General features: G+C 32.4%; 1 protein-coding gene across 1 annotated transcript; it reads left to right on the top strand.

Annotated features, from left to right (window-relative positions):
• Window positions 1-7227: 7227 nt before the first annotated feature.
• Window positions 7228-8169, top strand: LOC100925589 (olfactory receptor 13D1-like). Its single transcript, XM_031949529.1, has one exon. The coding sequence runs from the start codon at window positions 7228-7230 to the stop codon at window positions 8167-8169; it is 942 nt and encodes a 313-aa protein (XP_031805389.1).
• The last annotated feature ends 3184 nt before the right edge of the window (window positions 8170-11353 follow it).

Genomic DNA, 11353 nt, shown 5'->3' with positions numbered 1-11353 from the left:
GAATAGAATGTCGTAAAATAAATATATTTGATCCAGAGTTTTCAATAGTTGTCATTATACAGAAATTTCAGAGAAATATAGAAATCTGACTTAATCCTACAGATAACTGTGTCACACTCACAATGTTTGACTAGGCAGGAAAAAACACTTTAATTTTTCCCATTTTATGTTCTTCATTGTGCCATCTCTTCAACTAATTAATGTAATTAGATTGTTAGTACTTTATCCCTAAAGCAACAAAAAGTTGCTAGCTTCTACACAGCTCTTTCATACCACTTTAAATTACTTCAGGGAATAGAAACAGTTTCTAAAAACACGGGGGCGGGGTTGTGGTGGGAAGAAGAATGTTAAATTGGCATCTGTAGCTAATGGTTGATCCTTTGGAAATTTCTAGGAAACATTAGTTATAACATACGCTTATAATTGATCTGAAAATGCATTGCCCCTCTCTACAAGTTGTTGTCATAGCAATAGTAAAAATGCTGGCATTCTGTTGATTCTGCCAATTTTTCACAGTATTTCTAAATTGTAAATTGACTCTTTGATCATATCATCTCATAGGAACAACTGAGAAAGAAAGAGGAAATTGTAAACTGGCTTCAGCAGAATTAATTTTATCCTCATATAAAACAGGGATATAGCAGCAGAGAGCATATTTCTGGAAATATGTTTAAAATAATTTATTTGTTCAGAATGCTGGAGAAACATCAGCTAAGTGACCTGGCATAAACAAAGAAGAAGTCTTGGATCTTACTCTGAGAGGTAAATAAAAATGGTTGGAAGAACCCCGGGAAGGATAATTTTCAGAGATGAAAATGGAAGTGGGAATAGGCAATGCAACTTGGGAAAGAAATGTTGAATGTAAACTAAATGTAGGATAGATGTAACCAGGAAGATATCCTAACATGTCAGGTTAATTAGTTTTAAACAATGAAAATACAAATTGAACAGGAGACTTGAAGATATTTTGTGTTGAAGTGGGAAGGACATATTTCTGACAATTAAAATCTCCCATCCATCTTGCTTATGAATGATTGCACTATCATTACAATTTTTATTGAACTCTATCTAGCTTTTCTAGTAATGACACATTTCTGTACTTTTTCTGATAGTCAAGTGTCTCCTTTACAAAAATCACCCATTACAGCTCTCACATTCTGTGTTAATTCTATTAATATTAAACAAGTATCCATTATGCTCTATGTTCTAAGCTTCCTTTCACCTTGCCATTCTTTCTAGCTTCTATGTTCTAAAGTATTGTGCAAAACTGATATTCCAAATTCTTTTCCCTAAAATACCATTTCAACTCTAACATTTTATGTTCCAGTTTCTAACCTCTATTCTCATTTTTAAATTTTTGTTCTGTATCTTGTGTCCTCCAAGCCTTAATGAAAAATAACTTGCTATTGTGGGTAGAGTTAGCCTTGAAGCTTAAAAAAACTTGGTTTCAAGTCACTATGTTGGCTGTGTGGACTTAAGATCACCATTTCTGAGCAATCTGAGTAATTCTAAAAATATGAGTTCAAGAGAAGGTGGGGATCTGCATTGCTAGAGAGAATTCCCTTCCTAATCTATATCCTTAATAATTTATATTTTGATAATTCTAGATCTACTGTTACTGAATTCAAGAAAGTAATAGATAAACTAATTACCAGAGTATGAATTTTAGCAAGAAACCAATTATGCCATCCTTATTTTTCTATTCCAAAGTATTTTCAAGAGATTAGATATTATCAAAAGTAAATAAATCAAAGCAACTGTGGAAAATAAGCATCTAGTTGGTGAATAAGTGTTCATGGGCCTTAAATTAAAGATTTCTTATTGAGGTTGTCTACCCCAACTTGGTAGAGGCAGTTACCTGTAGAGGAATTGTTACAACCAAGGGAGCAGTTGAAAAAATCTGTTCTTGAGAGGCATAATATTTGAGACCTCTTTACTGGCCATGCAATAAGCTAAAATAGATGAAACCCTAACAAAAAAGAAGGAAAGAGTAAGGAGAATCTCAATAGATTAGTAAAAATATATTAGAAGAAACTGGTAGTATAATAGTACAACACAAGACTAAGATCAAAAGAAACTTTCTTTCAGAATAAGGGAAGAAAAAACTTGTTTGTAGAAAGGAAAGACCAAATGAAAAGGAAAAGATTAAAAGAAAGGAAAATAATTGACATAGCAAAGGCATGGTAGGAAAGGTTAGGATCAAGAATATGGACATAAAAATAAGCCTTGGAAAAAAGTAGAGACATTTCTTCCTCACAGATAAAAGCAAAGGTAGGAATATTGAGAAATTTTAAAATTATGAGGAGGGGAATTTAGATAATACAAAGTCTGCAGAGTCTCCTGATTCTGATTTTTTTAGGTCAAAGATAGAAATGAATATATTTAAAACAACTATACATAATTATTTTTAGTTAAAATTCTAGCTAGGGTAGCTAGATGATGTGGTACATAGTGCACCAGGCCTAGAATCAATATGAGAGTTCAAAACTGGCTTCAGATACTTACTAGCTGTGTGATCCTGAACAAGTCACTTAATCCCTATTTGCCTTTGTAAAACACAAAAGAGAAGGAAACAGCAAAACATTCTAGTATCTTTGCCAAGAAATTCAATGGAGTCATGAATACTCCTACATTATTAAATGACTGAACAATAGCAACAAAATCATAGCTACTTTGTGGTGATTTAATCAATAAGTTCATTCAATGTATTACTTCCTAATAGAGAAATAATGGACCAAATATTCAGAATGAGACACACATCTTTGGACATGACCAATTTGGAAATGCATTTTTATTTGAATGTGCAGATTTGTTATAAAAATTGTTATTTTTTCATAACTCAAGGAGTGAGAGGGAAAGGAAACAAGTACTTGTTAATTGAAGCAAATAATTAAAATTAAATTAATTCAATGGAAATGTAGGAGTTAATGTTTCTAATTAGAATTCTAATTCCTCTATATTCTTTTTCCAAGGACAGTGTAAGTAGACTGTGCAGCAAGTATTCTAGTTATGGAACCAAAAAATCTTTGCATGCCCTTTACTAATCATATAACCTTAGGCAAGTCAATTAACTAATATTCTGAGTCTAAATTTAATTATCTGTAAAACAGAAAATAATAACATTTTTTCATTCCCTAAGGAGTTTTTGTGATAATAAAATGAAATAATGAAAAGTATTTTAAAATAATAGAGTGCTACATACAAGTGTGAGTTTAATTATTAATATTGTTGTTATTTATTTTTACTTGATCTGGCCTGTCTCTAGGAAAATAAGTTTCCTATGGTTGAAAATGTTTGAGAAAAGAATACTTTAACTTAATACTTTTTTACTTTAAATTTTATTAATCTCTTTTTTATTTTCGAATTTCAAATTTATTATTTAATTGATTTGTAAAAATTTGTTCTTTTTCTAGTTGCCAGATTTTTTAGTTGCCAGCCCAATTAACTGATCTTCTCTTTGTCTGTTTTATTCAAGTAAGCATCTAGAGATATAAAACCTTCCCTAAGAAGTGCTTTGGCTGCATCCCATAAATTTTAGAATGTTGCCTTATTATTGTCATTTTCTTGGATGAAACTATTGATTGTGTTCATGATTTGTTGTATCACCCACTCATTTTTAGGATTAGATTATTTAGTTTCCAATTAATTTTTATTCTATTTTCTCCTGGTCTTTTTATTGCATATAGTTTTTATTGAATCATGATCTGAAAAAAATGCATTTTTTTTTTACCATTTCTGCTTTTCTGCATTTAATTTTGAAGTTTTTATGTCCTAATATATGGTCAATTTTTGTGTAAGTTTCATGAATGCCAAGAAAAATGTATATTCCTTTTTGTCTTCACCCAATGTTCTCCAAAAGTCTACCATGCCTAATTTTTCTAAAATTCTATTTACCTCATTAACTTCTTTCTGGTTTGATTTATCTTCTTCTCAGAGAGCAAAATTGAAGCAACCCACTAGTATAGTTTGCTGTCTAATACTTCTTGAAGCTCTCTTAACTTGCTAGAAATTTGGATGCTATGCCATTTGGAATATATATATATATATATATATATATATATATATATATATATATAATTGATACTGCTAAATTATTTATGGTATTCTTTATCAAGATATAGTTTTCTTCCTTATCTCTTTTAAATGGATCTATTTTTGCTTTTGCTTGATCTCAGATCAGGATCACTACTCATGTGATTTTTTTTTTTAACTTCAGCTGAAGCATAATAGATTCTGTTCCAGCCTTTTACTTTACTCTGTATGTATCATTCTGCTTGGAATATGTTTCTTGCAAACAACAAATTGTAGGATTCTGGCTTTTAATCCACTGCTATCCACTTCTGTTTTATGTGAGGGTTCATCCCATTTACATTCACAGTTAAAATTGTTAACTCTGTATTTCCTGTCATCTTATTTTCCCTTTTCTCTTTCCTTTTCCCCTTTTCCTCTTCCCTAGTATTTTGCTTCTGACCACCACCTCCCTCAAACAGTTCTCCCCTGTTCTCCCTTCCTTTAGCCTTCCTCTTTCCTTTCCCCTTTCCCCTCCTACTGGTCTACAAGAAGTTTTTCTGTGAAGCTAAATATGTCTGATATTCTCTCTTTGAGTCAAATCTGATGAGAGTAAGATTAACACAATGCTCATCTTCCTCCCTTTCCCCCCTCAATTGTAATAGGTCTTTTTTTTTACCTCTTCATGAGATGAAATGTACCCCATTTTAATTCTAATTTTCTCTTCTTACATACAATCCCCTTTCCACCTCTAGTTTCTTTTTTATATAATCAAAATAATATCAAATTTTACCTACATCTTCTAGGTATCCCATAACATAGATACAGTTCTCAAGAGTTAAACATATCATCTTCCCATAGAGGAATGTAAACTTTTTAACTTTTAAAAGAAACAGTTATTTTTCTTTACTTTTTACCTTTTATGTTTCTCTTCAGTTCTGTATTTGAATATCAATTTTTCTTTTCATCTTTGGTCTTTTCACCTGTTTCATTGAATGTTCATCTTTTCTCCTGAAAGATAGTGCTTAATTTTGCTAGAGAGTTGATTCTTGGTCACAATTCAAATTCCTCTTCCTTTCAGAATTTCCCATTCCAGGCCTCTAAATCTTTTAAAGTGGAAATTGATAGGACTGGGATAATCCTGATTGTGGCTCCTCAATATTTGAATTGTTTCTTTCTGACTGCTTACAATATATTCTCCTTGATCTGATAATTCTGAAATTTAGCTACTATATTCCTTAGAGTTTTTATTTTGGGAGTTCTTTCAGGAGGTGATTGGTGAATTCTTTCAATAGCTCTTTTACCCTCTTATTCTAGAATATCAAGGCAGTTTTCCTTGATGATTTCCTGAAAGGTTTAGGCTCCTTTTTTTCATCATTCTTCTTCCTGGATCCATTTTCCAGGTCAATTGCTTTTCCAATAAAGTATTCTACATTTTCTTCTATTTGGGGGGTTTTGTTTGATTGCTTCTTGATGTCTCATTGAATCATTCAATTCCATTTGGTCAGTTCTAATTTTTAGTGAATTATTTTCTTTAGTTAGCTTTTTTATTTCTTTTTGAATTTAGCTAATTTAACCTTTAAATGAGTTGGTTTGTTCATTGGATTTCTTTTCCATTTCACAAATCATGTTTTTCGATGAGTTGACTTCTTTTTCAAATTTATTTTGTAAGAAATTATATAGTTTTTCTATTTCACCGTATCTATTTTTTTTAAGTTTTCTTCAAATAATTTCTGTTTCATTTTCCAAACTCTCTTCCAAAGTTTTCATTCCTTTCCCCTTTTTTCTTCTAATTTTATTTTAAAATCCTTTTTTTAATTCTTCCAAGAAAGCTCTGTGAGATGGGGAACCAACTCATATGACCCTTTGGGACTTGATCTGAAGATGATTTGCCTTTAGTGTCCTCCGTGTTTGAGGTCTATTCTTCTGTTTTCATAAAAGGTATCTATAATCAGTTCTTTTTTGCTTTTTGCTTACTTTTTTAAAGGTTAATGTCTGCTCTTAAGGAAATGGGGAGATTGTCCCAAGCTTTCTCTATAGGTAACAGTGGATTTATGCTATCCTGAGCCTCTGCTGCTGACTTCCATCCTATGCTGGGTAGGCATGGTCAAGTCTCACATTATTCTGGGATTCAGAAGTTCACTATTTGCTTTTTGTATTTGTGTTTGTTGTCTCACACCTAATATGCTGTTCCACTGACTTTTGAACCAGGGATTGAGTAGCCAAGGCAGCTCTATTTTGAGTAAGAGCCTCCCAGTAGATTCCCCAGATGGACTATACACTGCCCTGTTGCCCTGCACTGGGCCTGTGCTCAGCTGCCTTCCCCTCATCATTCCTTCCTTCCCCTCCTGCCTGATTGAAACAGATATATTTTGACATTCTTCCAAAATATGTTCTGCTATAAATTTGTTGCACTCTAAATATTTGTGGGTTCTGTCACTCCAAAACGAGTTCAGAAGCTTAATCTGGTGTCAATCTGAAAGATGCCAAGAAGATCTCAGACAAAGGCCTGTCTACTTTTCACCATATTGGCTCCCCTTCCCACAGGAATTTTAAATGTTTTAATGAAAATAGTTTTCTAAATTGACATCATACCATTAAGAACTATTTTTAATCCTTTTCATTAGCAAATATGTTAAATGTATGTCCAAAGGACAGGTCATGGGAAGGTGTACAGGATTAGATTTTTTAAAAGTTTTATTGTATTTAATAACCTTCAGCAAGAAACTTTAATCACCTCTTGTTTGCTTAGGCCACACTGTTGACCTTCTAATGGTTCTTTCACTCTTAATTTGATGGTCTACAACTGCTATTGCAAGAAGTTAGATATTGATCTTGCTAAAAAATTGAACAGATAACAACAGTAAGAGCTGATATTTATGTTACACTTTTTGGACCCCTTTAAGCTCTTAAAAATAATGAGGAAACCAAGGAGCTTTTGTTTATGTGAATTACATCCCAATATTTGCCATATTAGAAATTAAAACTGATAAATTTATTATACATGTATAATGATCAATATCAGGTTTTTATTTAAGTTCAAATGTTCCCATTTATTCATATTTGAACTTCTGTACCCAGAAATGGAAACAAAATAAAATTATTAACAAACATAAAAAGTAATATATACAATAAAATATAAATCACTATGACTGTTCAATTGAATTGCTATGACCAGTGTCCTTCCATCACTCCCATAGGTGACACCGATGAAATAAGATGGACAAAAGAAATTACACAGCTGTGACTGAGTTCCTCTTGATTGGACTTTCTCAGTACCCTCATCTCCAGATGCTTCTTTATGTGATCTGCCTAGTGATGTACTTGGTGATCCTTTTAGGAAACAGCATTCTTATTATCATTAGCATCCTAGATCCCAAACTTCATACTCCTATGTACTTTTTCCTTGGGAACCTCTCCTTCTTGGATATCTGCTACACATCTGCCTCTCTTCCCCAAATTCTAGTTAATTTCATGTCTGAGAAAAAATCCATTTCCTTCACTAGGTGTGCACTTCAGATGTTTATGTCCCTTGGATTGGGGTCCACAGAGTGTCTTCTGTTGGCAGTGATGGCCTATGATAGATATGTTGCCATCTGCAATCCCCTAAGATACACAATTATTATGAATAAGAAACTCTGCATGCAAATGGCTGCTTGGACTTGGATTATAGGATGTCTGAATTCCCTGGCACAAACGATACTAGCTATGATAATGCCATTCTGTGGGAATATCATTGAACACATTAGTTGTGAGATCCTGGCCCTTCTTAAGCTTATTTGTATAGACATTTCTCTCAATGTGTTTATCATGACAATTGCAAGTATTGTTTTCTTAATTACTCCTCTTTTGCTCATTTTCTTCTCATATGTTTTTATCCTCTCCACCATTCTAAGGATCAACTCTAGAGAGGGGAGGAAAAAAGCCTTTTCCACCTGTTCAGCCCATCTGACTGTGGTGATCTTGTTCTATGGGTCAGCTCTTTTCATGTACATGAAGCCTAAGTCCAAGGAATCAAAGACTTCTGATGAGATAATAGCCCTGTCCTATGGAGTGGTTACCCCAATGCTTAATCCCATCATCTATAGTTTAAGAAATAAGGATGTAAAAGGAGCTATGGAGAAAATTCTATTCAGAAATTTATTCTTCAGAAAGATATGAAAAGTCTGAGGCTTTCAGTTTATTCTTATGTAGGGGGAACTTATTTCTAGGTATTCAACCATAGCTCAGCTCTTCATGTCTGAATATGACAAAAAGTACTCTTCTGTATACAGATAACAAATATCTGAAGTACAGTATCTCTCACCTCACTCTACTTCTCTACTGCCTTGGCAACTTCGCTACTCTGAAGCCTGGGGTTTATGGTGTCTTTCATTAAAGTATGCTACATACATTCAAGTTAATGACATAAACTGATGAAAAATGAAATTTCAAAATGTCAAATTCAGAAGAATTATTAGAAACTGTTGCTAAACTACTAAAGCTTATCTATAGTCAAATAAAAAGCTATAAATCACTATTGATTAAGGAAATAAAATAAAACAATTCTGAGATCTTACACCTATCAGATTAGCTAATATGAGATAAAAGGAAAACAACAAATGTTGGAGAGGATATGAGAAAATTGGAACATTGAAGCAGTGTTGGTAGATTGTGACTTGATCCAAACCTTCTGGAGAACAATTTCAAAATACACCCAAAGGATTGTAAAATTTTGATCCAATAATACCACTACTAAAGCTTTATTCTAATGATATTTTTCTAAGTGGAAAAGGACCTATAGATACAAAAATATTTATAACAGTTCTTTTAGTGGTGGCAAAGAATTGGAAATTGAGAGGATTCCCATTAAGGAATGACTGTACAAGTTGTGGTATGTGAATATAAATGGAGTACTAAAAGAAATGATGAGCAGGTGAATTTCAGAAAAAAAAACTTGGAAAGAATTAAAGTTTCTGACTTATAGTTTGCAGTTTCCATTTTAATTTATTTTTGAGATTTGGAACATTTATCTTTTCCTATTTCTATTACCTCTTTTGGACTGTACATAATCCTCAAATATCTGTGGCTCAGAATCAGGAATTACAACACTATTTCTCAGTACCATGTGATTTGAGTTCATCACATCATATTTTTAACATCATCTTTTTTGTTATGCTTTCCTGAACAATAAAGAAAAATGATAAATGAGAAGATAGGTACAGATAATTAGAGTGCAAATAAGGCTATGGTAAATATAAAGAGCATTACAGAAAGCTAATATATCATAAGGAAGATATTATTCCCAGGGAAGGTTATATGTAGGAGCTGTCATGTGACAAGGGCTTAGAGAAAGAGATTAAAAACAACCAAACAAAACAATTTCATACCATGGATCACAGATCAGTAACAAAATATATCCATTTGTGTCACTTTTAACTCATATAACATAAATGAGTCAAATTATTTTTAAAAAGAATAACTTTTTAAAAGATAATTGAATGATACAAATGAGAAACATAAGAAGTTATCAACACAACTTCTATTCAAATTATAAATCTTCTTTACAAAAGCCCCAATAAATATGCATCAAAGTTCTGATTAAATATCTCCAGTCATATGAGAATCATTATCTAATGAAACAAAAAATTCCATTTTTGGAAATTTCTAATTATGAGAAACTTTTCATTTATTGAGCTGAAATCTTCCAATATTTGTTATTTTTCTTCTCCATAGTATTTACATGCTCCTCCATTCTCAAAGAAAGAGTAATTTAAATCCCAATTTTTAAATAATATTTGAAGCATTATAAATAGAACTACAAATTGTCAGATTTCAGATATCCAGACCTAAGGGGAAAAGTGATTATCACACTATATGATAAATAGTTTAATTTCACATGATTAATATCCTAAAAAAAGAAGTGACATTAATCTTTATGAAGACTCTGTATTGTAATTGTAATTACATCATTTAGAAAGTAGGAACTGAAAGACCATTGGAGAAAATCTAGGAATCTAGGTGGAGGTAGTTTCAGGAATGGAGCCAAGACAGTGGAGTAAAGACAGGAAATTGCTCAAGCTCTTCAAGTTTCTCTCAAAAATCACATGAAAACATGCTTCTGAACGGAGTTTAATAGAATAAAAACACTCTCTAACTCAAGATAAATTGAAAGTACTTCAATAAAAGTCAGTTTCACTGGAGTGAAAAAGTCCAGCTCAGATTGTGAGTGGAAACCCAGCAAGAGGATCTTAATCAAAGCAGGAAAACAAATACAATCCTTGGTTCTGTCTCAGTAGCAGAGAAGACTAATGAGGCAACCTCCAGTCCCAGCTCAGAAGGCGAATTGACAGCCAGGAAACCAGGCTGTTTCCCAGAGAAAATAAGTAGGGCTACCCTCTGCTGTGAGAAAAATCAACAAATACAAGGGGCCCCTGTGGTCAAAGTCAACAAAGCTTGGAACAGTGCCCCCTGTATTCCAGAAGCAGAACTCGTCCAGAAAAGGAAGAAAAAAGTAAACAGAAAAAGATAAGGAAAGAGAGCAAGAAACAAAAAAAGAATCTTAAACATAGAAAGCCACTATGCCGCCAGGGAAGACCAAAAGATGACCTCAAATGAGTATAAATTGTCCCCAGAGGAAAACTTAAAGCATAATATGAATTGGTTTCAAGCCCAAAGAGGCTTCTTTGAAATGCTCATAAAGGATTTTAAAAGGCAAATAAGAGGGATAGATGAAAAATGAGAAGAGAAACAAGAAGTATGCAAGAGAGAGTCAACAGTTCAGAAAAGGAAGGGAAAAAAATCACTGAAGAAAATAATTCCTTAAAAACATAATTAGCCAAATGCAAAAAAAAAAAAAAAAAAAAAAAAAAACTACTGGAAAAAACAACACTTGAAAAGTAGAAGTAATCCAATGGAAAAACATACAAAAGCTAACTAAAAAAACTGCACATTAAAAATAGCCCCAGAGAAGTAGAAGCCAATGATTTTATGAGAGATCAAAAATCAGTCAAGCAAATTAAAAAGAATGAAATAAGGAAGAAATTTTCAATCATTTCTATTAAAATAAAAGAGCTAAATAGAAAATTCATCATCAAACACAGGACTCAAGAGAATCATAGAAAGATAAACGGGGAAAACTATAGACATTATTTAAAGGTTAAACTGTTTATATCCCTAAATGAAAAAATAATATCTGAAACTTTTGAAAACTTAATCTGTTATTGGGACAATTAGAGGTGACATAGATGGACAGAGGGTGTTATTATGAATGGATCCAGATGTGATGATATCATAGAAATTAAGGTGTGAGAAAATGTCTATATTGGGAAACGAGGAAAGTGGAGGTATAATGGAACATAAAGAG

The sequence above is a fragment of the Sarcophilus harrisii genome, chromosome 1 (assembly GCF_902635505.1).
Source record: "Sarcophilus harrisii chromosome 1, mSarHar1.11, whole genome shotgun sequence".
Taxonomy (NCBI): domain Eukaryota; kingdom Metazoa; phylum Chordata; class Mammalia; order Dasyuromorphia; family Dasyuridae; genus Sarcophilus; species Sarcophilus harrisii.
This window is presented reverse-complemented; position numbering and strand designations above follow the sequence as displayed.

Coding starts and splice junctions, on each gene's coding strand:
- LOC100925589 (XM_031949529.1), top strand. CDS start 7,228: ATGGACAAAAGAAATTACACAGCTGTGACTGAGTTCCTCTTGATTGGA.